Source organism: Phasianus colchicus, chromosome 1, assembly GCF_987193195.1.
Source record: "Phasianus colchicus chromosome 1, bPhaCol1.hap1.1, whole genome shotgun sequence".
In the NCBI taxonomy this organism is placed as follows: domain Eukaryota; kingdom Metazoa; phylum Chordata; class Aves; order Galliformes; family Phasianidae; genus Phasianus; species Phasianus colchicus.
Genome location: NC_143436.1, coordinates 62597126 through 62624523, shown reverse-complemented (window position 1 = coordinate 62624523; position 27398 = coordinate 62597126). Strand labels below are relative to the sequence as shown.

Sequence of the window (27398 nt, the reverse complement as noted above, 5' to 3'; positions counted from 1 at the left end):
CCTCATAGTTTGTATGCATATTTCTGGTCTTGCGTGTGCTAACAGTTTTTGATATCTCTGTAGATCATCTGAAGACAGACGAGGAGCTCTCAGAGGAGAAGAGGATCCTGAATGAGATGCTAGAAGTAGTAGAGCAGAGAGATTCTCTCGTGGCTCTCCTTGAGGAGCAACGGCTTCGAGAAAAAGAGGAAGACAAGGACCTGGAGGCAGTCATGCTCTCCAAAGGATTTAGTTTGAACTGGTCCTGAGCTCGATACATTTACCTCTGCTGGTTTGTGTTCTCCAGTTGGCTTACCCTGAGTTCGCCAGAATTACATGGATAGGAAGATGTTGAAGGGGAAATCTCCGAAGGGTCCGACAGCATGCAGTGATTCGGTTTGAAGCACTCAGAAGCCTTTTGATAAGTGTGTTGGTTCCAGAAGCTTAAGTTTTACATGTCTGCAAGCCATGTTGAAGATAATGAGTTGAGTCTGTGGAGTCTCCTTGAAGTTCAGTACAATTGACTGTATTTTATTTTTTGTTTGGTAGCAGGGAGAGGAATAATCCATGTGTGGGGAAGGAGGTTAAGGGAAGAAGCACCTTAACTAACCTGGATTTATGGCGGTCCATTCCTTTCCCATTTTTACTACAACAGTCCTAATAAAAGGGAGGGAAGTAACAACCCTCTCTGGAAAACCACAGCAGCCTGTAGCAACCTGTTTGGTGGAGTCAGCTATTCAGGAGAGCTCCAGAAGCCCAGGGCAGCACCTTCTTTGCTTTAGTCTTCCTCCCCACCAAAGAAACTTACAGTTGGTTATTATGCATGGATATGAAGAAATATGAGACAGAGAAGATACTACTAGTTATGCGTGATGGAACTCTCTGCCTCACGGTTTTTAAAGAGATTTGGGCATCAGAAGACTTACTCCCTGTCACAGTCTCCTAAGTCTTTGTTGTTGGGGAAAAAGGGGAGAAGAAGAGACGGAAGATGCCCTTCTGCTTTGCTACACACTGGAGAGACAGCTGCTGCTGGCCTTTATCTTCTTGGCCACAGCTCAGAGGCTGATGGGCTTCTTCGTTCTGTTTTTATTGCGACTGTTTTGACACTGGAAAAACTGACTGTGGGACAGTGTTGAGTGTGCGCTGGGGCAGGGGTGTTACCAAGCAGCATTCCCTGGCTGTTCAGCTCCTAAAAGGGAGAAGCCCTTAAGTGACTGAAACCACCATTAAGACTTTTCAGTGTTTTTATTTTTTCCTCTATATTTTGTTTTTGCACATTGGAAACGAAGCTTAAGACCTGCCTGGGCCCTCAGTCACTTTGACCCTTTTATGTCGATTAACTTATTTTTTTAATACTTGAAAGAAAATTCATTTTTGTATCTTTTAGGAAAAAAAAAAAAATGGATGAGTGATAGGTGTGTGTGCCTGCTGCATCCTACAACTTCCACTTCTAAATTACTGGACGTTGTTACCTGTGGCTATTTATTAGTGTTCTTATAATAATTTTAATGTTACACATATTCGAGGGGGGATGGGGGAGTGTTTTAACTCTATCAGAGGAAGACACTACTGCGGATTAGTCCCTCTTACAGAGCAAGGGCAGTCTTTATGGACCCCACGGACGCATCCTGCCCTAGCAAGATTTCCTTTATGATAAAATCCTGCACACTTGTGGAGTTGTAAGAATCTATTTTGTGTTCCTACCATACTTTTCTTCTGCATCCCAAAAATCCCTCTGTTGGACTAATAAACCTATAATTTATTTAAATTTAAATTTTTTATAATGAGAAAGCCAAAAATGTAAGGCAGAAATATCCCATATGTCCCTTTCTCACTGAAAGAGGGGCCCTTCACACTCCTGAGATAGAGGGACAACAAAACAAAAATAGCACATTTCCTGCTGCTTCCTGTTGGAAGAAGCTCCTTTTGGCTCAGCTGGTGAAGCTGCTGCTTTTAAGCTAGGAGGGTACTCACTACAATTGTATGTTAAGTAATGCGCAGGTCATGCACTTAGCAATTCAGCACCATCCACTGTTTTACAGATTCAGGAGCATGCTGCATCCTTAACTTGTTGCACAGAGCTGAAATGGCACTGTGTGTTGGGTCTGTGTCCCATCCTTAACGTAATGTGTTAAGAAGTTGTTTTCAATTCATTTTTGTTTTTCCCCTTGAGTTACTGCCTATTTTCTTTTCATGTGAAGGAAGTACTAAGCCTGCTCTCCAGTGTCTTTGGAAAGGTGTTCCTTTCCCAAGCATATTTATACAGCATGATGGCTCTTTCAGCTTGAACACACGCTGTTGGTGCAAGATGCCCAAGCAGGGCCGAACATCCTTTAATTCTTTGTTCCAGGATAAATGGTTTCATGCTGTTGACTCTCTGCCTCCTTCAAAGAGGCCAGCAATCTATAACGTGAGGTCACCTCTGATGGATGAACATATCTCATGCTGAGGAAGAATGGGTAGGATGGTCTCCAAGGTCTGTGAGCAGGGCTGATTGCTAACTACAGAAACTTGTTTTTTATACTTCAGGAGTTTCCTCTTTTCCCCTCCTTACCATTGTCATTTAAGGCATTACAAATTAAACACATGCTGTGAAACAAAGCAGGTAGGCAGCTTCAGTGCTACTTAGTAACTATGCATGTTAGAAAGTCATACCCCTATGCCACGCTCACTGGTCAAAATTCTTGAGGAGTGTTGGCCTACTAACAGGATTCAGTTAGCAGAGTACTCCCTATTTGCCAGTGCAGAGGCCAGCTGTAGGACTCAAACTGGTAATGGTAGTAGGTTACATAGTCTGCATGAGGGGCCAGTGGAACCTGCAGAGGAGAAAAGAAAGAGACAACCTCAGTAGTTTACAGTAAACTGTCCTGCACACAGAGAGAATAGGCCTCAGTCCCTTTTGTAGTGTATATGGACCATATTTAATTTTTAACAAAAGATCGCTGAATGTGAGCTGTATAAAGAAGACATACCAGGTTAGTACCTATCCCTTCTCATGCTGGGGGACATGGGCCAGATTTTTTCACTGCCTGAGTCATATCACTTGAGGGTGTAATGCCCTGCTGCAGGGGAGAAATGCATATCCTAATCCTAAAACTCTCTGAGTTGTGCTGAAGTCCTCCAGCACTTAGAATGAAAGTGGAGACCTAACATCGCACACACAAATTAATTGAAAGTACATGAAAGGAAATCTTAAAAGGCCTTTTTATATCAAATGGTTTTAAAAGGCACAACTTGTATTTGCTGTTCAGTTGCACTTTAAGAATATAACTTACATACCAGATACTGGGTTTTTTTACTGTCTGAATATTTTTAATTCAAACTTTGTATTTTTAAAGCTAAAGAAGGCTCTTGTGACCACAAGATCCCTTATTTGTATGAGAATCCAAGTAGGATGTTCTAGCTCCTAGTGCTATCCAGGTGCGAAGCAGCACTTGTCTCAGCCATGTGTATTCAATGACGTGTGTCCGTCATGCACATGAAGGAAGTGAGAAGGCCCTCAGCTTCTGAGAATTAGGCATGCAAAGGTATCTGCCTGTATGCCCCTATGTGACATTCCCCATACCAGGGGCTGGCTCCTTCCTCCGTGTCGTGGGAGGAGCACAGAGCTCAGAACCTAACCCACCTTTGTTTCCAAATGGGCACACTGAGGATGTGGCAAGCACTTCAGTCCCCTAAGGGGAAAGGAGGAGGTGATATCACCTCCTGGAAACACCCAGGAAGCAAGTAGGGATGGGGGAGTGAAGACTGCCAAAACACCCAATCTGCTGTTTTCACAGTACAAATACATTATTTTTTTTTTTCAACTGTTCTGTTCCTTTTACCGTCTTTTCATTTAAGCTCACAAATGGCTGTAAAATCCTGAGCTTCAGAGAACTATGCATGGGGAGATGACAAGAGCATCTTTCAGCTCCAACTTCCAGACATGCTCCTTTTTTTTCTTTCAGCTAACCAAAACCCCATGGTCTCGCTAGGGCATGATACAAACTGCGTCGCTGAACATATTTTCAAGCAAACTACAAGTTTTAAAAGTCTGTGCTATTCTCTGTCTCTGCATTTTATGTAAATATTTGTTTGTATGTAAAGACACCAGTGGATCCATGGGTTACCCCTGCGGTCAAGAACCTGAGTTTGTGCAATGCCTAGGCCTCTGTTAGAACACGGTGCTTGCATAGAGCTAGTCACCACATTTGTGTGCACTCTGGTGGTTTTTAATATTTTTATACATCCTAATCCTGAACATTATGAAGTATTATAAGTGGTCTAGACTGCATGATCTAGAGCAGCCAGCATTTCTATTTTCTTAGCAGCTGTTCCTAAAATTTTCACAGCTACACCTTGTTTGGTTAATATTCTTTTAAAATGAGTTTTCAATTAAATGTTTACACCGAGCGCCAGCGGACTAGGAAGGTGTTGCATTATAAAATCTCCTGAGTACAAACTGAAAAGCCACAATATGGCTGTATTGGAATTTAAATCATCATTGTCTGCAATAAAGAGAACTCTAAAGCATACTAATAACTAGCTTGTACATAGTTGGTGGAGAGAGGTTGCCTGCTCTTGACTGTTGCAAAGTAACAGAGATTAGAAGCTTTCCAAAAGCCTCTACTTTTGGATTGCTCGCAGGACTGCTATGAGAGAGTAGCAGGCAGATGAGGATGTCACTGAAAGTAGGTGTGGAGGATGCCAAGTTCTGATGGCATTGCAGTAATTTAAATATTCTCTGTATCTGTGCGTGCATGCGTGCGTGCGTGTGAAGTCTGTTCCAGGTGAAGGGATTTGCCTTGGCATCTTCCCTTTTGAATGAGAGTGAACTCTGATATTCAGATTGTTCAAGGCTTTTATGGTTGGCATGTATGGAGTGTTAACAGAAAAGCGTATATACCCTACTTGTTAAAAAAAAAAAACAACAAAAAACACCAAAACTGTTCCAGCCTCTTTTCTGTTTGGTTGTTTTATCATTTGTTTTTATGCACACTTGCTTCGTTGGTGTTGAGATTTTAGCACCTCAGATGGCCAACTGAACTAAAAGAAAAAAAAGAAAAAAAAAAATAAAGTCATTAATTATTTTTTCTTTTTGTTCGTGGAGTTACCGTTTGTTTCCCATGCATCCACTCCCACAGCTGATGAGGAAGCCAGGAACTGGAGGAAGGTGATTTTGAGATAAAAGGCCGGGTGTTCCAGGGCTCCACTTCAGGTTTTTTGGTTTTTTTTTTGTTATTGTTGGAACACTTTGAGCCCATCTGAATTGTCTGAAATGAAAACAAAATCGATCTTGATTCAGCCCCATTATATAATACACCTTTCCCCAATTTTACATTGCTGCTTCTGTGAAAATAAACACCAAAAAGGGGTGAAGGTGATTGTAGTAACTAGGATTTGGTTTCTGTAGTTGTCGTTCACTTCCTTAGCATATGTAGTACTTGCATGAACCCGGGCATAGCTGGGCTTAGTATAACAAGGACTGACATCAGCACTTCTCCATTGACTTTCCACATTGTTTTAAGCCTCTACTACTGCATGCCTGCATTTCATCTGCAGTGTGGCAGCTTAGGAAGGTATAGCTAAGACATCTGCAGCTCCAGAGCAGTGTCCTGACAGCAGACTGCGATGATTCAGATGTTAAACCTCACCAGCTTATGTGTCAAGAAAAAGTCTCATTTGGGCATCTCCTGTTGAAAAAGAACAGATGTTCAGCTCAAGTGCTGGATTTTTGTGTCCTGTAAACTCCAGGAACTTGAAGCTCAGAGGAATTGTATCCAGTCAGCAGCACTGCTGTCATCAAGTATGTGAAGCACATCATAAGACTCGATGTGCCATTTGTTCGAGAGGCAGAGAACACACAGGACATTGAGGGAAATCCCAGCCGGGGAAAACCATAACGATGAATCTTACTTGCCTGCTTGCCCAACCATCATCAAAACAAAGGAAAAACTCTTGTGTTTGTAAAGTGGTTGTTTTGAAGCAGACCTACTGTGGCCACAGAAAAGGATGCTGGGCGTTGGGCTTTCCTCTTTGGCTGGGTGTCAGCTTGTGCAGAAGGGTGGCAGGAGTGATACTGCACTTCTTCATTCCTGCAGCTTGGTTCTCTGGGGACACACCAAACCTGACAGTTCTCATGTCATTTTTTTGGTCTCCTGCTTTTGAAAATAATGCAGCTACCTGAAGGGGATCACTCTGGTGTCAGAAGATCATCATTATTGCTAGTGTGGGTGCCAAGAGTGGCTATATAGCAGGTGACAACTGGACCCCTGGACACATGAGGCTCCTCATCATACCCATCGTATTTAAGGAAGTCAGCCTTGAGACACTTCAACTGCCTTTTTAATTAGCCTGTAGACTTGCTAGCTCAGGGGATCCCTCTCAGTCTGTGCACATCAAGCGCCCTTGAAGGCTATCTGATATCAGTTAGATACCCACAGATTCTTCCCCTTTATAAACAATGAATGGAATGGCGAGTCCCACAGAGAGAGCATTCCTGTATTGCTTGCCTCAGCAAAAAGCTACACTGACCCTGAAGGCCCTGAGAGAGCCAGTCACACTTCCTGTGCAGATTACCCAGGTGTGGTAGGAAATAAGACCAGAAAAGGCCCCCTAACAAAGCAAATCCTATCATCAGAGTCTGGTGTGGCACAGCTGTTGCTTTCAGTTTCCAATGCTGCCCAAAGTATCCCCCCGGGGAACTTATGACCCCGTCACACTCAGCCCTTCTTCCCGCCAAACTGCCTCACACCCCGTGCTGCCCACCTTGCTCAGAGCCAGGCCAGTGTGGGGCAGGGAGCTGGGCCCCTTCCAGCCCCTGGGGCTCCAAAGGGTGAGGAAAGGGTTGGCAGCTGATGTAGTAAAACTGATAAAACACACTGTGGGCTCCAAGAAAAGCATAGGGAGAACTATCTTGGGATCTGCATGGAACCGGAACAGGTTGCCCGAGGAGGTTGTGGATGCCCCATCTCTGGAGGCGTTCAAGGCCAGGCTGGAGGTGGCTCTGGGCAGCCTGGTCCAGTGGTTAGCAGCCCGGCACATAGCAGGGGGTTGAAACTAGATGATCTGAGCGTCCTTTGCAACCCAGGCCATTCTGTGATTCTATGATTGGCAGCAGGGAGGAAGGCTCCTGCTTCGTGTTACTGACATCACTGGATGGAAAGCTTCGCTTCCAACAGCGACACAATATTAAGCTACACAAGCTGTAACGCTGGATGTGCCGTACACGGACACCAGCGGACACGTGACGGGACCGAACGAACGAAAACCGCGTGCTACAACCCCGCACAGCCCCGCGGGGCGGCTCTCCATCCGCCGCCTTTATCCCCCTCACCCCCCCCCAAGGCACGCACGCCACAGCTCCCCGTTCCCTCCATCCGGCCGGGGAAGCCCAAGCCCCACCCCGTACCCGCGAGCCGGGGGGGCGGGGCCGGGGCCGGGGCCTTAAAATAGAAGAGGGCGCGAATCGCGGGGAGAGCCGCGCTGCTCCCGGTAAGTAGCGCTGAGGCTGCCTTCCTGCTGCCGGAGCGGCCCGGCGAGCGCGCTGGGGCGGGAACGGGTTTGAAAACGGCTTCTGCCCTGTTTGAACGCCGCTATCTCCCTGCAGGGCTCCTTCTGTCCGCTAACCCCGCCTCAGCGGGTCCCTTGTTTGTTTGCTTGTTTGCTTTTACTTTTTCCCTTAATCCCTCGCTGCAGCTCTTCCGGGTGTGCCGTGCCCGCTGCCGTGCCGCGATGTCTCCCCTCTGCCGTCGGCACGGCCCGCGCTCGGTCCGCCCGCCGGCGCCGTGCCTCCAGCCCGCGCTGCGCCGCTCCTTTGTCTGCCGCGTTGGGGCGGGGTGGGGGCGCGGGCCGGGCCCTCGGGAGCGAGCCGGGGTGTTCGAAATGAAATCGAACGGCGGAGCTCCCAGCTGTTTGGGGAAGCGTATCTATGTGGGAGATCCTCGTGGAGAAGGAGGGTTTTCTGTGTGGTGTTGGACTCTTCCTGTGGGGTGCCTGCTCTCATTCTTTGGTTTTCAAAGCTGTTAATTCCCGAGCTTCAGTGGTTGCCTCAATTTGTACCACGTGTCTGTAGGAGCAGTGTCCTGACCTCATATCGGCTGTGATGGGAAGTGAATAGAGCTCTGTGCAGCTGCTAGTGGTGGGCAATAGGCACCACCTTTTAGTTTTTAACGTTTAAACCTTTTAAACTTTAAAAGGTTATGCATTTTAAAGAGGCTTCTTTAAGGTAAATCAGGCTGGGTATTAGGAAACGTTTCTTTTCGGGAGGAGCAGTGCTGCAGTGGCACAGGCTGCCCAGGGAGGTGGTGGAGTCACCATTTCTGGAGGTGTTCAGTGGCCGTGTGGATGTGGCACTGAGGGATGTGGGCAGGGTGGGGATGGGCTGGCGATTGGACTGGGTGATCGTAGTGGTCTCTTCCAGCCTATTTTGTGAAGCCAACATCCCTTCCTTGCTGCCTCCTTTGTGCACAACCATGTAGAATGTGTTCTATAAACTGTTCCTAGCAGTGCATTTGCCTGAATTTCTGCAGCCTCCCCTCCTAGATCTCATTCCTCATCATGAGGAGCTGGCTGGCAGGCTCCAGGGACCAGCCAGGCCTACGGCTGTAGGTAGGGGCAGATAAGACTGTTCCTCTGCTGGGTAAGTTGCCTGCTGCTGAGAATATGGATGTGGCAATCTTGCCTTCCTGCTTGGCTCATCCTTGTTTATATGTGGTCATGTGTGCTGTGTTTAGGAAGGAAAAATAAGACTCCTGGTTAAGGTGGTTTTGTTGAGTTCCTGCTCACTCATCACTAATTCCTTACACCCAGATTGAGCAAGCTGGAGGCAATGAGTTCAGCTTGGTGGTGTTTTTCTTTTAATTCCCTAAGCAATGAAAGTAATGATAATTCTAAGTGGGGAAGGCTGTCTGCACTCTGGGCACTTCTAACTTGGGTCAGTAATGCCCTGTTGTTTCCATGTATTGTTTTTCCTGTGTAACAGGATGACAGGAGACACCCACGCTCCTCAGGAGCTGGGAGAGCAAGCAGTTACTCTGAGTCAAGGTGCTTAATCTGCAAGCAGACAGGCACATAAATCCTGTGACTGCTGCCTCTGGAGATCTTATGGTGCGACCTGACGCTTGGAAGCTGTGGCTCAGAGGGTGGTGACACACTGGAACAGGTTGCCCAAGGGGGTTGTGGATACCCCATCCCTGGAGGCATTCAAAGCCAGGCTGGATATGGCTCTGGGCAGCACATAGCAGGTGGATTAAACTAGATGATCACTGTGGTCTTTTTCAACCCAGGCCATTCTGTGATTCTATATGATTCTATGATTATGGGATGTTGGTGGGAGAGTAGGGGCATGCATAGCCTGCTGACTATGGTGTCTCAGCTATTTGAGGTAGGCTCCTTGATAAAGCACCTTTATTGCCTCCAGTTATGAACTAATAAGCAGTGGGGGATAGGGAAATAAACTGAGACTCTGGTTATCTCTGCTGCAGGGAATTGATGGCAATTGAGCATGTTTCATTTCCTCCAGTTAGCAGTTCCTCAGAATTTACCAGCAAATCTGATATTTCTTTGCTTAGCACCTTCCTCTGTTTTTCTCTTAGCTTGCTGTGGCTTGGTCTGTTAGATAAATGCAGCTCCAAACAATGTACAATCTTTATATCTGCTTACTCTACAAAACCAAATAAATGCTGATATTTCTGATTTAGGAAGCTGAACTCGTAGTTTGAGTGAAGGTGCAAAGCTACTGCTTAAAAACTGGATCCCTTGTTAGTTTTGGCTGGCTTATCTTGAGTGAGGGAGGAGGGATGGGTTACTGAAAAATTACTGGTTAATGATTACAGAGTGTGCATAATTGGTCCTCTCCACAGAGATTGGGTCTGATTCGGAGGCAGGCCGAAGAAAGGTAAGGAAAGGTAGGGTAAAGTGTAAAAACATGCTGTGAGTCATGTAGGGTGCCTGCTCTCATTCTTTGGTTTTTCAAAGCTGTTAATTCCTGAGCTTCAGTGGTTGCCTCAATTTGTACCACACGTCTATAGGAGCAGTGTCCTGACCTCATATCGGCTGTGATGGGAAGTGAATGGAGCTCTGTGTAGCTGCTAGTGGTGGGCAATAGGCACCACCTTTTGCCTAGATGAGATGATGGGAGTTGTCCTTGCGCTGTCTTTGGAGCAGTTGCTCAAGAGTGGAGCATAGTACTTTTCTTTTTTTTTTGTACCCGGTTTTGCAACAGCGGAATCCTTCAGCCCCCTCTCCCTTCAGCAGCCCTGTGGTTTAGTTGAAGCATTGCTAGGACTGTTTTTGGCTCTTACTAATTTTGACACTTGATCCAGACTTTCCTGTCTCTTTGTATCCAGACAGTGATTCTTGGAAGTGACAAATCATGCTACCTGGTCACGGTGGGTTTGGCTGGGCTGTCCTTGATGAATGCAAGGAAATGGCTGTACATGGCAATGAAGCTGTGCAATATTACTTTTGCTGCAGAAGGAGAAAGGTGGTGGTGGTGTGGCTCTGAACTCCTTTAACTTTTGGTGAAATCTCAGACTTTTCAGTCAGCTTCAACTAAGGCATCAGCAGGGCAGCTAAACTGTGAGCAGTCATTGCTCAGCTGGCTGTGGTGTTTTTGTTTGTCAGTGAACCTGCTGTTTTCTGACATCACCTGACCTTTAGCTTGTTCCTGCTGCGTCCTTACTGTGGCTTCTTGAAGAATGGGCAGTGCCATGTCTGTAATGCACTGGGCTGTTTCTTTCATCTCTTAAAATAATGAAAATGGCTTTTTTATTTCTTCAGTATTATGTCAGTATAACTGTTAGCCTGGTGCGAGTGGTGCTATACCCTCAGCTTAACAGCTGTGCAAACTCACTTAGATCAGCTAAGTTGCTGTGTTTTAGTTTTACATTCACTTTCTGGGACATAATAGCTTGTGCTTCCTCTTCCATTTAAACTGAAAGTGAAATGGCTTGCATTATTGCATGCACAGTCAGGCTTTTGCTCAGTGTAAAACCCACACAACTCTGCTGTGCCTGTGGGCCTACAGCTAGGGAGTCCAAGCAGTGCCGAGCAGCCATCTTAAAAGGTTCCTTCAGGATTTGTTTTCCAGTGGCTCCATCTGTCCAATCATCATGACAGGAGCAAGAGTTGGGAATACAACACAACAGGAAGTTCTCCTGAGAGCCAGCACATCCAGTGTCACCAGAGGAACAGCATCAGGCTCTACTCCTGGGGAATCAGCCTTGTCTGCTTGCACCCATACGTGGCTCTCTGTAAGAGAAAGACATTTACAGCTATAATATGCTTGATGTTTAGGAGGAAGGAGGCAGGTATAAAAAAAAGCATCATGCTTTGGGAAAGCTCTCAGGTATTGAGACAAGGCTGTGTATTTGCCAAGTATGGACAAGAATACCTCTTGTTTGACCACATGGTCTGAAGGTAACCAGAGGCAGAGAGCTGTTAGTGCCACCTGTGTTCCTGTAGCTCCTTCCTTGTTGGTTTCCTTCCTTGTACACACATAACCTGATAAAGAAAACTCAGATTACTCACGTTCTTTACTACCAACATTAGTTGTGAATTGTATTAAGTTGCAGTGTGAAGTGGCATTACTTATTCTCCTGTCTGCTAATGTTAACAAGAGTATGGGTGTTTCAAATAAGGAGGATGTTTTTGAATTCTAGATGGCACAGCAGCTATGGCGCCCAGTGCCCTGGCTCCAGATCTTTGTCAGCTCTTGTCTGATCTCATCCAAGAGGCACCTTATTTTAGTTGCTGTTGTCAGGTGGCATTGCTCTGCCCTCTCAAACATTGAGCACTTTGCTCAGATGTAAAGATGTGCTGCAATACAAGCTCATGCCCCAGAAGAAGCATCCCCTAAAACTGGATAAAAACTCTTATGTCTCTGACTTTACAAATGGTTTGCACATACATAATCCCAGATCAGAATGACCACGTGCACTATAGTCAAGATTAAATCTTGCACATTCTGTGTTAGATGTGGATATGCCAATTCCTTTTGGATCTGGCTCTAGCTGACTTAATCCAAGCCCTGACTTTAAGCTCTGTGGCAGTTCCTTCTGCAGGCTTCCTGCTCACTAAACTTTAGCTCAACTGCATCTGTAGGCTGGCTTCTAAAGATTGCTAAGTAGTGTTGTCATGCTGCCTTCAGCCCCAATCTGATACAGAAACCGCAGTGGTTGCAAGCTCGTGCCTTTTTTTTTTTTTTCCTTATTAAAGAGGACCTGTGTTCCTTCCTTGTCACTGATGTGCCACCTATGGGCTGGATGGGAGTATATTGAGCCAAGTGAAAATGAAGGCTGTTGAGAAAGCTGTGTGGTGCTTTTTCCTAAGAAGTCTGAGTACTGCTTCTGATAACTAGAGGATTGCTGTGATTCACAGCAGAATGTCCATGCAATGCACAGAATTAGATGTGAATATATGAAAATAATGTGAAACAGCAGCACACCTCAGGGAGATTAAATATCTCTCAAATGAGAACAATGCCTTAAAACTTCTTTGGAGGTCTCCAGTCCCATTTTTCTTTCAAAAAGGGAGAAGAGTCCCATCAAAGAAATTGCTATGGTTTACTGAGTTCAGGTACACAGTGTTCAGGCTGATGCTTACTCTGTACGAAGGAAGCGAATATGAAACTGGTGTAGCAGAGGAGGTAAGCCAGATGAGCATTTGTTGGTGTCAGATCTTTTGTGTACCATTTTAGTGCCACTGAACACTGGGAGATAAAGCAGTGAAGCTGTTAGGAGCAGGAAGTATTCAGCACGTTTTTGTGTGGTTTTTCCATCAGCGATGTTATGAGCAAACAGCGTGGTTTTGTTCATTGCTGGAGTGGTTGGAAGTGGCATTATTCACAGATCTTGAAGGAGAAAGCAGTCTGAAGCTGAGAGCAAGAGAAACAAAAGCTGACAGCCTCGAGCAATGAGTGCCCCTGCCTGAGAGTGGGAGGGATGGGTGAGTGTGAGCAGCCTTTTCTGATCTTGACAGGCAGGGGGTCTTACTTAAGTGTCTAGTAAATAAATCACAAGTGTCTGGGAAATGGGTTTTGTCCCTTGCTGTGCCACAGACTTGCTGCCGTCTCAAAGTTTTACCACATCTGAAATGAAGATAATGGTGCATCCTCCCTCTGAGGCAAATGCATGGAGAATGCCTGCACTCTGGAAGCTGTTGTCTGTGATGGGCAAGTCCAGGTTAGTAGCTTTGGTATTAATCAGGTGATACCAAAGCACCCATCTGGTTTCATGACAGCACATGTGCACCCGTGGATGCAGAAAAGGGTTTGTTCAGCCTATCCTTCACCTGGCAATACCTTTGTTTCCTTCCCCTCACCCAAGTTTTCTTTCCTAAGCCTACAGTTAAATTTCCCTCTAGCAGGACGGGGGGGGTCACAGAGGAGGCAAAATCTTGGGGCACCATATGTGCTGATGCAAGCTGGCATATCCTTGGTGGACTGAGTAGTGATAAGGATTGACATAGCAAGATATTCATGATAATATCCTAGTTGGTAATGATCTGCACTTGGCTCATTTAAACTTTTTTTTTTGGCAGATCCTCAAGCTGTCTCCCTTTTACTGTGTATTCTCTCCCTCTCTTTGCTAAGTCTGAACTGCGTGTGCAGCTGCCATGTGGGCAGTCAGGCTTCTTCCACAGCTAGAGAAGCATGGGGAGAAGCTCTCTGTCAGCATCTGCTGTCAGCTGGGCTCTCTGGTTCCTTTTGGGTTGTTGGGCTAGGAATTGTGTGTGGCAGGGTGATGGGGATTTCTTTGAGATTTTGGCCTGATGTTGATTTTGCTTGCTCTATCTGTTGGAGGAGTTAAGGCTGGTAATCAGGCACTGTTCAGAAATCTTCAAATAAGGAACTTGGTAGGTCTGTGGTATGGTTTTCTTATGACTTTGCAGTACTGCTGACTTGTCATGTAAAGCAGTTTGCCTTTGGCGTGCTTTTGGGAACACAGTGAAATAGAGTGGTTATGGTTTGAAGTGGGGATTTTTACCTGTCAGATGGCAGAGCAAACTGCGTCAGCCCCAGGTGCTTTGGCTTCCCTATCTGTGAAATGCTCCTGTATTGAGTTTTGCAGCTCTGCAATGAAGTGTTTTTCTGTGAAACAAGTAAAAGCCAGCAGGTCCAGGACTGGACAAATAGGTGTTGTTTCATTGATGATGATGTCATTCAGACTGCCAAAAATGAAGTTCTTATCTTTCAGTTGTCAGACAGAAATCAATGTACTGGCTGTTAGCCAGTTCTCAATGACTGATGGATTATTCTGCTTTGAAGTCTTGAATTCAGTCCTAACCCAGAAGTGAAACAAAGATAAATATCTTGACAGCTCACAATAAGTCGTTTGATAGTGTCTGTCTAGGTGTTTGTACAGGATGTGTCTCAGAATCTAGACAAGCTGTTAAAGGAGGCAGTCCTATGTGCATGTGGCTCTGCTGCTGAAAAGTCTGCTTTCATAACCAGGCAGTGTCTGATGGGGCTGAGAATAGTAACTGCTGACTGAGCTGTGAGGAGAGGTGAAAGATCTGAAGGGAAAGTGGTGGCAAGCCAGGGGCATTATTCACGGCATGGGCTCTTTCTTGAGCTGTCTTGGAGATGTGAAGAAGGGATAAAAGCTGATTTAGGTTAGCATTGTTGCTATAGAGATTCTGGGACCTACTCTTTTATGGCTGCCTCCAGAGCTATTGAGAATTTTCCCCCAACAACTCTCTTTATGCAGCTGGTCACTCTTGTGCTGTCCCTCAGGATACACTCAACACCAGCTGGGTGGCTGTGTGTGCATGCAAGGAAGCCCTGAGCGCTTGCTTTGGAGGAAGCAACCACAGACTTCTTTCTTGCAAGAACTGGGGTGTGTGAGGGTGAAATAAGCACTGGTTCCCTGTGCTGATGGATAGATATACTGCTGACTGCTGCTGTGGTGTCTGTCTGTGTGGCAGCCTGCATTGGTTAGGCAGACAGAACTGTACGGAGGCAGGAAAGGAGTGAACACAGAGGTGTCTTAGCAGACTAACAGTTGTGGTTGTGACAGAAATGATGTCTTGGGAATTGCAAGCCTAAAAATGAAGTGTAAGCCATCACCTTTCTAGCTTCCAATCGTTAGAACCCAAGGAAAGCCTGAGGTGTGTGTGTTGCATGAACCTTTAAGGGTTTGAACAACTTCAATTTGTTTTGAGTGCTCCTCAAATAATTCTCCTCCTGAGGCAGCTTTGTGTACAACAGTGATAGCTTGCTATTTTAGACTTTCAGAGCTCATCTTTTGAGGTCAGTCTCGTGTAGAATCTGTTAGTGTTCTGGCACTTTTCACTTACGAGAAGCTTGTTTTGTCATGTCCTTTGCAGGCCTGCAGTAGCATGTGGTGGCTTTTAGGTGGTGGAATTTAAGTAACTTTGCCTCTCTCTGCCAGGGTGTTTTCTGCTTTTGAGTAAGCCTCAGTGAGGCTCCTTGTATGCTCTGCATTAATGTATAGCAACAGCTTTTTACTATCCTGGAGGGGCTTCCCAAACCATTTTTCTGCTTTTGCTTTCTTTTCCATGTTTTTGTTTGTCTGCTTGTTTTCTTCTTCCCTCACATAGATGTTACTTTTCCTCAAGTTACAGCAATTCATTTGTTTGGTACTGTTTTAGTGCTCACTTAATAACTGAACCACTCTTGTATGGAAAGAGAGTAAATAAGAAGATAAAGATCTGTCACTGTATAGATAGTAAGAAGAAACGTAAGCAGACTTCTAGCTGCATCTCTTTATTAATGTAGGACTGCTGCTGAGTCTCCTCCTTGATACAATGCTGGCTTGCAACTGAGACTGAAAACAATAATTAAATTCATTGGTATTTCATTTCAAAAACAAATTACATTCCATAGAATATAAATTAATAAAGTAAATCAGGACGCCAAATTTTATCAAAGCTAACTTCCAGCTCTTCAGGGAATTAGTCAACAAAACCCTCTGGGAAACCACCTTCCAAGGCAAGGGAGCAGAGCTGGCAGATCTTTTAAGGGAGCTTTCCTTAGGGCTCTGCATCCCCAAGAAGGAAGTCAGGAAAGGAAGGCAAGAGACCAGCATGGTTGAACCAGGACCTGCTGGTTGAAATGGAGAGCAAGAAGAGAATGCACAGGCAGTGGAAGCAGGGACAGGTACCCTGGGAGGAGTGTAGGGATGCTGCTAGGCTCATCCAGAGAGACCTAGATGGCAAGAGCAGTGGGTCAGGTGAACCTCATGAGGTTTGACATAACCAACCATAAGGTCTGGGACCTGGGTTGTAGCAACCATGCTATTAGTATGAGCTATGGGATGAAAGGGTAGAGCACAGTCCTGCCAAAAAGGACCTGGGGGTACTGGTGGATGGGAAACGGGTCATGAGCCAGCAATGTGTCCTCACAGTTCAAAAAGCAAACTGTATCCTGGGCTGCATCAAAAGAGGAGTGGCCAGCAGGTCAGGGAGGTGATCCTGCTCCTCTGCTTTGTGCTGGTGAAGCCTCATCTGGAGCACTGTGTCTAGATGTGGAGTCCTCTGTACAGGAGAGACATGGACCTGTTGGAGCATGTTTCAAGGGAGGTGTTCCATCCCCAGAATCATTTTGTGGCCCTCCTTATGGGGACAGACTGAGAGCTGGGGATGTTCAGCATGGAGAACAGAAGACTCCGAGGTGAAATTCTAGCAGCCTTTCAATACCTTAAAATGGGCTTTAAGAAAGAAGGGGACAGACTCTTTAGCAGGGCATGTTGTGAAATGGTTTCAAACTAAAAGGGGAGATTTAGATTGGATATAAGGAAAAAAAATCCTTAGGATAAGGAAGCAGTGGTGCAGGTTGCCTAGAGATGTGGTTGCCCCATCCCTGGAGACACCCAAGGTCAGGCTGGATGGGACTCTGAGCAACCTGATCTACCTGGGGGTATCCCTGTTCACTGCTGGAGGGTTGGGCCAGACAGCCATTAATGATCCCTCCCAACTCAAATGATTCTGTGAATACTTTCCAAGACTTATAGCAGCTATAAAGCAGCCTTACTAGATTATCTAGTTTTACTGTGGGTGAGTTTGTAGGCATTTTTTATTTTTTGTACTAAAGGCTTCTGTTTGATTGTAGGTAACTTCTTCCATTCACTGAAAAATATCTTAAAATCTCAACCTGCAGCCACCAGGATTCACATGCCTTAATGAATTAAGCTTCAGATAGCATTGGTGTGATTATATATGACTTTTTAGGGGTTTGCCCTTAAAGAGTCCAATTTTTGAGATGGCATTACAGAATTTCAGTTCTCAAGAGGAACTTCTGAGTATCAAAACCCCTTATATTTATTCAAGGCAATTAGCTGAAATTTGAGGTCTCTCAAGCTACTTGCTAATTAAATACTTTTTAAAATGTAGTGGTAGAATTTTTTTTTTTCTTGTTCTCACATGTATTTTTGACCACCCAAGTAGAGCTTTGTTAGCCAAAGGCTGGAGTGCCTCAGGGATTTTTCACTGCCTGGGTGGTGATTGCTTGATATAGGGAAAAGTTGATGGAAATTATCATCACCTTCTAGCCTTTGTCTTAATTTTTTCTGTATAAATATCGGAGAGTGTGGTGGGTATTGTTGACTTTTGTTTTCTGCTTTAGCTTATGTGCAGGAGTGGACAACCTTGTAATTGGCAATTAGGATGGGTGACTGCTTAAAATATTTTTTGAATGTCTATTTCTTTGTGGACCAGCCCTGAGGAGTGTCTATAAAGCTGGGATGATCCCATAATGGGAAGGAGTTGGGAAGAATACTGCACACCCCATTAGTGTCTCTGGGTGCAGCAGGTACCCTGGGAGCTGTGACAGGGCAAGGGTTGCTTAACACCTTCTGTCTGTGAAAAGCACAGAGTGCTGCCAAAATGTGACATGAGGATCTTCAGAGCTGTAGGCACATACAGCTTGCTGCAACTTCCTAAGAATTCACATGAGTAATGTGTGTGTTCCAGCTGCATCAAGCTCCCCTTACTGTGTTGGCAGTGCACTTGCACAAGTTTGTGTGAAGCTCCTATGCTCTGCCTTTCCATCCCTACTCAGAAAAATGCCTATGACCATGTATGGGTGTGCTCAGAATAGATCTGGGTCTCCCTGTTGTTAGCTTTTGTATTTGCTGATTTGAGAATAGAGTAGAATGTCCATTTTCCTTCTTTATTTTGGGCTAGAATAGTCTGTCTCTCTTCTTTTAGAGCAAGGAGTGGGAGAAGGCAATAGTACCTCTGCCTTTGATTGCTTCTTTCATAGGTGTTTGGATTGAGCCAAACAGATCTCATAGCAGTGTGAATAAAAATGAGGGAATTTGGGTTTTTAAGCAGTATTTTGAGATTTCCATAGAAGGATGTGACACCACACCACAAAGAGGTACCCTAACTCTTATTTCCATTCCACCCTCTTCAAGAAAGATTCCATTTTTCTGTGCGTGGGCTGGTGTTCTTTCTTGGCAGCTTATCCCTTGACTGCTCAGCTGACCTTCTAGCAGTATTCTGGAATACCCCTCCAGAAGGAAAAAGGCAGTCACCCTCTAACAGTTTGCCTGGGTTTGGGTAGCAGTGGTCCACCTCTTGTAAAGCTCTGTAAGGGAAAAGCTACTCAGTTAGTTTCACTTGTACATCTGGACATTTGCTTACATGCAGCTGTAGTGGCTTGTGTTGCGTCACAGCTCTGTCAGTGCTGCAAAACACCTGCATCTCTGCTGTGGGATGAGGATGATGCAGCTGCTTCTGGATAGCTCCTGAGTTACTACACAAAGCCACAGTCCTGCCATGGACCTGACAAAGCAACCCTGGGACCAAGAGGGAAGTGGGGATAGAAGTTCTCCAACCTTAATAAGTCTTCCAGCAAAGACAAAGGCCAGGAGAGAGGTAGCCCTATGCTGTTCCTGTCAGGTCCCAGGAGAACAGAGGGACTGACTATCTCTAACCAGCCAGCCTGCTCTTTGGGGTAGGAGTGAGTGGGATCTGAACTGAGCAGAAAAATAGTGCAATGCAAAGCAGCAGAAGCTGAATTTGTTTTAGGAAGCTAGAAGCTTAGCGTAATGACTAAATGAAAAAGACTTCATGGTTGAAAAGCTGTCTCTAGGCTTTTTTTTTTTTTTAAAAGAAAACGTATTTCAGGTTGTGTTTTGGCATTGGAGGCTTCTAAGAGTCTTTGAAAAGCTGGGAAATTCCCAGTCTCTTGAAGCTGTAACTGTGGCTTCCTTCAGAGTTTGAATCCACTTCTGCTTTCACTTCCTTCCTCTTTTCCCACCTGCACACCTAATTGCTTTAAAAATAAGTCGTGGAAACCCTCCTGCTCTAAAACCTAATGTGTCATCATGAGTCCAAGTCTCTGGTAGTTAGCTGGTGATGTGGGTGGGTGAGCTCTTGAGTGCTCTCACCCTAACTTGGGTCAGCAGGTACCTGCACTGCAGCCAGGTTATTGCCCAACATGGAGGAGGCCTGGTGGGAATGCAGTGCTCATGAAGTCAGCTTACCTGTATGGCCATGCATGTGAGAAAGCAGATGTGCAGTCTGCATTCCTCCCCTCCTTGCCTTGTCTTAGTCTGGTCTCTGTGCTGTGCATTCCTGTACCAGATGTGGCTATTTGGTCTGCTAGTCTGACTTGCCCACCCACCTACCTCACTGTCTAGATGAGGAGAAAGCATTCTGCTCTTAGCAGGCACTGGTTTTCTGGTGAGTGAGGGAGGCTGCCCTCTGCAGTGTGCTCTGCACCCTCCCTGCTCCCCATGTACCTATTCCCCAGGCACTGTCCAGGTGTAAGGCAGGCTGTCAGTTGTCAGCCCTGGATGTGACCACCTGGTTTTCCCCATCTTCTCATAAAACTTCTCTGCAGGCTTAGTTTTGTTGATGTGACTGGAAGCCTTTGGCACTTGATCCAGCCCTTCCTTTTCAACAAATATCTAAGAACAAGTACTGAAACAAAGCCTGAGTATATTCAGATATCTCTAGGTGTATGGGGTGGGGGCACTTGAAATCCTGCAGATGTGTTGCAATGCCATCTGGGTGCTTCACTTAGGAATATGCTGCTGTGCACACAGACCTGTGCAGCTCACAGAAGGTCATCAGGAACCTGGAAAACCCAGCAGACATGATTTACTTTTACAGGGCTGGAGTCTTCTCTGTGATAACCCTGCTTTCCTGCTCTGGCACTACAAAGAGTCTTCCCTCCCATTTCTGGCACCACCTAAAGGTGGCTTTAAGCCCCATTTGTAGGTCATGTTGCATTGCTGTCTGCTACATATCCATGGCAGGTAGGTGTTTTTCTCTACCTGATTCACCTGATTTAGGATCCTTCCTGCCAGAACAGCTGCTATTCTCTCAGCCTTGTTCATGGGCACTTCTCTCCAGAAACGTATGCATCTCTAGAAAGGTCAATTTCTACAAGACCTGTGGATACTGCTTGAAGATATGTATGTGTTGGGGTTTGTTTTTTCCATTTACCGTTTTCTTTCTCACTCTTGCAGGGCAAGGACTTCTGATCTGAAGCAGACTGTGACAAGCTGTTCTATCTCTGAATCTATCATGGAACAGGTTAGTTTCAGATGCCACTGAAGTCACTTCTCTTATGTGCTTGTTCAGAAGTACCTGGAAGGGGCTGAGTCTCAAAAAGTGCTGGCTTGTGCCCTTCTCATCTTCCTCAGAGTTCCTGCTGGAGTCTCTGTTGCTGCACCCCTCCATCATGAATACAGACAGAAGGTGGATGGAACCATTTAGCTTGCAAGCTGCTTCCTTGTTACCTCAGTGTGAGACTCTCCCATTAGACTGCAGGTGTGAGATGGAACTGATGTAAGAGGCAATGATGCTTATTAAGTAGCAAACCACTGAAACTAATAAATGACTTGACCCATCACTGTGATCATATTAATATTGCACAAAACACTATAATAAATGTGATTTCAGAGCTACTATTTTTCATATGCATGTTGCAAACCCCATAAACCTGTTCAAACATTTGTCACCCTCTAGCATTAAGTGTGGTTGCAAGGCACAGTTGTAGCCCTCTTTGTGTTCTGCTTTCCCACGAGTCTTTTGAACAGAAACATAAGTCAGATGGGTTGTTCAGTGTGCTTGTGTGGTGCCCCAGGGTGCTTGGGTCACCCTGTGACCTTCTCTATTGTCTGTAGACATGCATGCTCCACTCATGGGAGGCGTGCTTTATCTTTGTACCTTATTTCCCACTTGTTTTTATTTCCAGACTTCTTGTCCTTGTTCTGCCCTTCCTCTGCCTGATCTCCCCAGTAACCATTGTGTCCCTGATTATTTCTAACACATTTATCACAATTTATCACAATTTTTCTACTGTTGCATAGGCCATCACAGCACTCTGTGACAGTACTGATATAGTTATGTAGATATGGAGTGGCCTTGGAAGGTTCCACTTACCCAAGGGTAATACTGTTTCAATTCTTAGGCTCATCCTGGTTGATTACCCATTACCCTATGAAATTGGCAAGGCAAACCAATTTTCTTTTAACCTTGATTCCTTTAGGTAGTTCTTTTCAAGCCTCAGCACTTTCTTACTACATGAGCAGATAGTCTGGGTACAAGAGTAAGGATTTTTTTTGTCATTTCATTTCTGTGCTCATACATCCTGCTTCATCGGCTGCTTAATTGGGATTACTGGACAGTCTTCTGCTTTCCTGCATAGGTCTTGGTTGGTTGAAGCCCTGTGGGACTTCTTGCTCCCATCACTGCCCACCTGCTGGACCTCCTCAGCCTAACTCACCTGGGCACTCTGTGCTGCCCTGTTGGAAGACAGTGTGTGACAGCAGATGCAGCACGTGCCTGCTTACTGCAAGCAAATGGATATGAGACACCAATGGTCTGCTGTCTTGTTATTCTTATGAGCAACTGCCTGACTGTGCAGGAATCTGAATATGTTTGTTATGGAGCTTGTCTAGATCCCAATTCAAGAGGGAAAAGGAATGCAAACTTCAGGTTTTTTGCAGGCTTATGCTGTCCATTATCTTTGTTTCCCACCTTGTTACTGCTATGCTCTGATTAAAGTTAAATGGGGAACTGTTGGCTTAGTTCTGTACAGGAAGTAGGGTGCCCAATTTCCAAATACAGGGAAAACCTTTGAAACAGATGTGTGAATAGAGTCACTTGTGTTGAGCATTCATTTTTGTTTCGAAAGAGGAGTCCTGATCAGGGATTTTGTCCTTGCCGCTCAAGAGATGAGCTGACACTTCAACTGTTGGTTTGTAAGACCAGAGCAGCCAGCATTAACCAGCACAGTGCTGTGTGCATGTGTGCATCTAGGAGTTAGTATGCATTTGCTCAGCTCTTGCAAACTGGGCATTATTGTGCACTGTACCCAAAGGAGACCAGAAAAAGGTGTTCACTATAAGGAAAAACAGCATCTGTACAAACCTACACAGCAGGATGTGGATTTAACAGTGATTCTTTTTCCATTTAGGATATCTATAGTGATGGATCTGACCATATGGAACGCATGCTGCTCTTTGCTTTCCTGGCGGAGTCCTCTGGCTGTGAGTTCAGAGAGCAGCTGCCATTCCTACAAAGCCAGGGCATCTTGTGTTCCGTTAAAGGTGTTCAATCTTATGATAGCGATGGAGAACTTCAGACTGATGGGAATCGAAGTGGCCACTTGCAGAATGGTGAGCTAGGTGAGTGCTCTCTTCTTTCTTATGTGCTTTCTGTGAAGATGGTGGGCTTTGTTTCTATCCCCTTGTCTCTTTACTATCTTGTAAGAGACGGATGGCAATATTCTCTCCACTGAGAAACTTCACAGCTGGTGGTTGTATTGGTTGGGGTTTTATCACTTGGGGTAAGAAAGCTAATGCTTGGCAGTGCAGCTCCATCTTGGCTGAGCACCTGTCCCTCTGCACAGTCTGTAGCATGTGAGACAAGGGCTATAAATCTGGTACTAATGATTTTTGTCCTTAAGCAGTGGGATCTTCGGTGCTTCTGTTAAGCTTCCCGTTGCTCCTCGAGGAATTTTGTTTCAGCACTTCAGCTAGAATTTAGGAGCAGTTGTTTTTCTGGTACTGAGTTATGCTATACTAGTGTGGCAGAGGCAATTTCTTATACAGTTCTTGCTTCTCTAGCCCTAAGCAGCATGGATATTGCACCTTGCACACAATGTGCCAGCTGGCACCTTGATGTAGTGAAGCAGTGTAATGAGTAACCACTATAGTAAATATTACCTCATCTTGCAAAATGTATTGATTTTATGGCCCAAAGTGACAATGGGAAGCTTTGCCAAAAGGGGATGCCGTGTTTTAGATGGTGTTCATGACACAGGTCCTGACAGTTGTCATTTGAGAAATCAGGCACACTCTTCCTTCCCTCCCATCTCTAGACAGAATGTTGGCTGTAGTTACCTTGAACAAATCTTGCTTGGAATTGTTCTGACTTCCCCACTTAGTGTGTATGGATGTCACAAAGGCAGTGTGGGAAGAAGATTGGGGGGTGGGGAAAGATTGGTAATGGAGATGGGCAAAATGCCCTAGGTCACCTCACCTATGCTGAACCCACTGTGACTGCAGCCTGTGAACCAAATCCTGCTGTGTGTGTTGGCAGTGCTTGACCCTGAGGTAAATGAAGAAATTGTCCGAACCATTGCTGCTCAGCTTGCTGAGATTGGAGACCAGCTGGATAAACAAATCAAAGCAAAAGTAGTAAATGATCTAGTGCAACACTTTCTGAATGAGAATCTGCCTAGAGAGGTGAGTGAAAAGCAATCTGATATGTAGCTCCCCTTATAAATGTTGAGTCTTTCGTGCTGTGACTGAAGCAGCAAGTTTGCAATGCCTTTGCTAACTTGATGCCTTGATTACTGCACTTCTGAAATTAATCTGAAGTGTTAATATTTGATGTGAAGCTCTGTTAGAGAAGATGCTACGGTGAGCCTGTACGCTGTGGCAGCCTTTGCCCTGCAAAGTGAGTTGCTTGGGCTCTGTCCCTTTCTGCAGGAGGGGAAGGTGAGGCTGTGGAGCAGGGCTGAGTTCCAGAGGTAATTTTGTTTTTAAGATCTTTGAACTCTGATGCTGGGTCCTGAATGTCAGCTGCTTGTCAGATGGACAAACCTGGCAGAAGTTTGACTTGTGTTTATCACTGAACACTGAGACTCAGCAAGCAGCGAGACTCAGTGCTCCCTCTTACGGTGCCCTAATCCTCTGCCTCACAGGCTGTCGGTGTTGGGAGTAGCAGTGGGTTTGGGCTGGGATGGGTAACGTGCTGAAAAGGCCTCCCTGGGTGGCACCTCCACTGCTTCAGTGCAAGTTCACTCTCAGTTTATGATAGGATGAGACAACATCCCTGGTCCAGCATCTAATGTGCCTCACTGCTCTACAAGGGAAGTATCCACATCTGGATTAACAGCCACAATTTGCTTCCGCAGAGCTTTTTGGCATCTTCAAGAGATAACTGCATAACTGGATATTTGGCTTGCTTGTTTTTCTCTGCCTGTGATGGAGTTAGAGCTGTCTTTGATTTGAGGGTCTGCTTGGCTTGAAAAGACAGGATTGAAATGATTTTATTTTGAGGGGAGTGGAGAAGCAGAAGTGAGGTAGTGTTTGTTCTGTGCCTGGACCCCTTTTTTAGCTCCTTGCCTACGTGAAGACTTTTCTGTGAAGCTTTTCTCCATACCAGTTGCCCTAGGCATGTAGCCCTGATACTGACAGTGTTTAGATTAAGGTAGTTTTCCTTCTCCTGGGAGCCCTGGATTCCTGGGCTACTTCAGGACCAGGCAGACTAGGTGCAGATTCTGAGCTGCTGCACTCTTAAGTGTGTAAGGTGCTACCTAATTTTTCCAATGCTGTGTGGTGTTTCCTTGTTTCTTTTGGTTTTTTTGGGTGAGCAGCTGAGCTTTGAGGCTGTCAGTCATCCTTGCTGCCACCTGGGTGTGTAACAGTCTGGGAAAGAACATGGCAGTTTGTGATGTGTCTGTACAGGTGCGCAGTTGCTGCACTGACATCCTCTCTTCCCTCTATGCAGGAGATAACACGATGCCTGTCACAGGCAGTGGAAGGACTTGCCAGAGCCATCCCATCAGATCTGGAGCAAGAGAAGGCCATGTTGGTGCTAGCAATGCTCTTAACTAAGAAAGTGGCAAATCAAGTGCCTTCCCTTCTACAGCGTGTCTTCAGCACCACTGTGAACTACATCAGCCAACACCTCCACAACTATATTGTCAGAATGGTGAGTGCTATCCAGCAGCTCTGCAGCTCAGTGCAAGTCACAGCCAGTCTCCTTGCTGGCCTTGGTTACTCCCTGCGGACATTGCCAGATGCCTGCTGTTTTTCTGATAACGCTTGGGGCTCTGGGGGCTTGGCAGGGAAGAGCTGCTGGTATGTGCAAGCTCCGAAGGCTGAGGGTGATTTCCAGCTTCTGCTCACTTCCCTGGGACCCCCCAAAGCCAGTTCCAGCACAGTGTGGGGCTGAGGGCTAACAGATGCACAGCAGGTGGCAGCGTTGAGGCACGGATCTGTGTAGAGTGCAGGGGCCTTTGTAGGTGCGTGGGTGGCTGTTGCTGCTTTGCCTCCCTGGCATCTGCCCAAGTCCATGGGCTGGGCAGGCAGGCAGAGGGCTTGTGGCTGCAAGAAGACGCTGTTGTGGTTAATGCTGGTTTTATTTCTTCCCTCCTAGCTGCGTGAGTGAGAGATCTCCAGCGATTGGCTTCCTGAAGACTTTTTAACTTCTTGATCTGCTCAGATACTTTTTCTGCTCATAACTTTTGAGACACAGCTGTGAAAGGGAAGGCAGAGCTTGTAGATGGGCTTTTGTAGACTAGCACAGTAGCGATGGTAGTGAGAGCTGCATGACTGGTCTGCCAGCACCTGTAAGATATAGTGCTTACTCTTCTCCATTTTACAAAATAGATGTTTTTCTTTTTTTTTTTCTTCCCTCATCTTATCAGTAGCAGAAGTAATGCAGGAACAACCCCTGGCTCATGCCTCTAGGGGAAGTGCACTGGGTGCTGAGTCCACCTTGTCAGTATTTCTAGCCAACTGCTGCATCCTGCAGGTTTGTGCTGCAGCTGGGCAAGGTACAGGGGTGGATTCTGGGGGGAACAGTATCCGGACATGCTTGAGAAAAGATGGTCATTGGCTTCAGAGCAGCTTGCTGGAGAGAAAAAAAGATACCAGCCTAGAATGAGGAGGAATACCTGGTGTTTCTGGTCAGTAGCACATTGTATTCACATCTCAGGTTCAGTGAACAGACTTGGACTCAGGTTGTTTGATGTATGTGTCATCACATATGTGGTGGCTGAGGCTCTTCTTGTGATCCAGCTGCCTCTGAAGAAATCATGTAAATAATGTCCTTTCATTGGTGTTTTGTTTTTTTTTTTTAATAAAAATGGACATGACATACATATGCATCTTAAGCAACTGAATTTATCCTTCCCCCTTTCACAGAAATGGTAGGGCATTCTTGCTATGCTGCTGCTAATGGTAACAGAGCTACAGCTGTTTGTTGTTGGCCTTGTGCTCTGCACAAAGAGACTGACCTTTGTTGTTTGCTGGTATCTGCACTTGAACAGGGGAGGAAAAAAAAAATCAAAATACAACCTACATGTTTTTGAAAACTGTACCATTTATTAAAGTGCAACCTGGGGGCATGGTCTTACAGCAGTGTCCCAGTGGTAGAGGGAAAAATGTACATACCCCTTCACTTAAACTGATTCTAGAACAATGAAGCTGGAAAGAACTTTCTTTTAAAGGTGGAAACACTTTTATTAACCAAATGGCACAAGAAGCTTCAGGTAGCTTTCCCCAAGAGAGCTGCACTTGCCTATTAAAAGGACTAGTATGACCAGTTCCTGGGGCAGGGGCTGCCCTCAGCCCAAGCTCAATCTTTTCCCCTAGGCCAGTCTCTCAGGAACAGGACCTGCACTCCCTGCTGCCAGCCAGCAGAAGCCTGGTGGAAGACCAGACATGCACATGGAGTCCGTCCCACTAGACTTTGCTACTTAAACCCAAGTGGGTTTTAGTTTTACACTTGAATAAAAGCTCATAATGCAAGATAAAAATGGGGAGAGACCCCCTAAAGGTATAGCAATAAGATGCATCCTCTGTAGCTTGTTCTGTCCACCTCATAGTGTTCCTTGCCTCCCCTGCAGATACTGCAGGGAGATCAAAAGCGGCTTCCACTGGAAGCTAACTGCAGCTCCCCCTCTCCTACAGCATACCATAGACTTCTACCCAGGAGGAAGCAAGTCAGCCTACCTAAGAGACTGAAAGAGGGTCAGCTCAAAGTAGAAAAAAGTGACCAAGTCATTTAACACAGAAGGTGAAGCTGAGCGATGTGTTCTGGTTCCCCTGGCTGTATTGGTAATGCTGCAGCCGCCCCCTTCCAATCTGGTGCAGCTCTTGTTCTCCAGCCATGACCACAAGCAGCCGCAGAGCCTTTGCATAAAGCGAGTGCTGGACATCCTGTTCCGTAGGGGCCTGAGCAAGGGGGACCAGAGTGACTGCTGGTGGATTACATGTGAC

At 45.8% G+C, this 27398-nt stretch overlaps 2 protein-coding genes across 3 annotated transcripts in view; both read left to right on the top strand.

The window, feature by feature from the left end:
- MICAL3 (microtubule associated monooxygenase, calponin and LIM domain containing 3) overlaps positions 1 to 5034 on the top strand; it is a 146586-nt gene extending 141552 nt beyond the window's left edge. Inside the window, exon 43 of the mRNA XM_090145484.1 lies at positions 64 to 5034. Coding sequence (XP_090001610.1) covers positions 64 to 248 — 185 coding nt within the window. The 3' untranslated portion in view covers positions 249 to 5034. The remainder of the gene's footprint in view (positions 1 to 63) is intronic.
- Positions 5035 to 7397: 2363 nt separating this feature from the next.
- On the top strand, positions 7398 to 26290 carry BID (BH3 interacting domain death agonist). 2 transcript variants are annotated; one of them, XM_031589900.2, is made up of 6 exons: positions 7398 to 7452; positions 20403 to 20469; positions 22358 to 22568; positions 23485 to 23630; positions 24901 to 25104; positions 25552 to 26290. In XM_031589900.2, the coding sequence occupies exons 2-6, from the start codon at positions 20461 to 20463 to the stop codon at positions 25561 to 25563; spliced, it is 582 nt and encodes a 193-aa protein (XP_031445760.1). In that variant the 5' UTR covers positions 7398 to 7452; positions 20403 to 20460; the 3' UTR covers positions 25564 to 26290. The 2 variants fall into 2 exon arrangements, with proteins under 2 accessions (XP_031445760.1, XP_031445759.2); XM_031589899.2 differs by lacking the exon at positions 7398 to 7452 and adding an exon at positions 20168 to 20189.
- Positions 26291 to 27398: the final 1108 nt, after the last annotated feature.

Coding starts and splice junctions, on each gene's coding strand:
- BID (XM_031589900.2), top strand. Junction 22,569..23,484: donor CTTGCAGAATGGTGAGCTAG/GTGAGTGCTCTC, acceptor GTGTGTTGGCAG/TGCTTGACCCTGAGGTAAAT. Junction 23,631..24,900: donor ATGAGAATCTGCCTAGAGAG/GTGAGTGAAAAG, acceptor CCCTCTATGCAG/GAGATAACACGATGCCTGTC.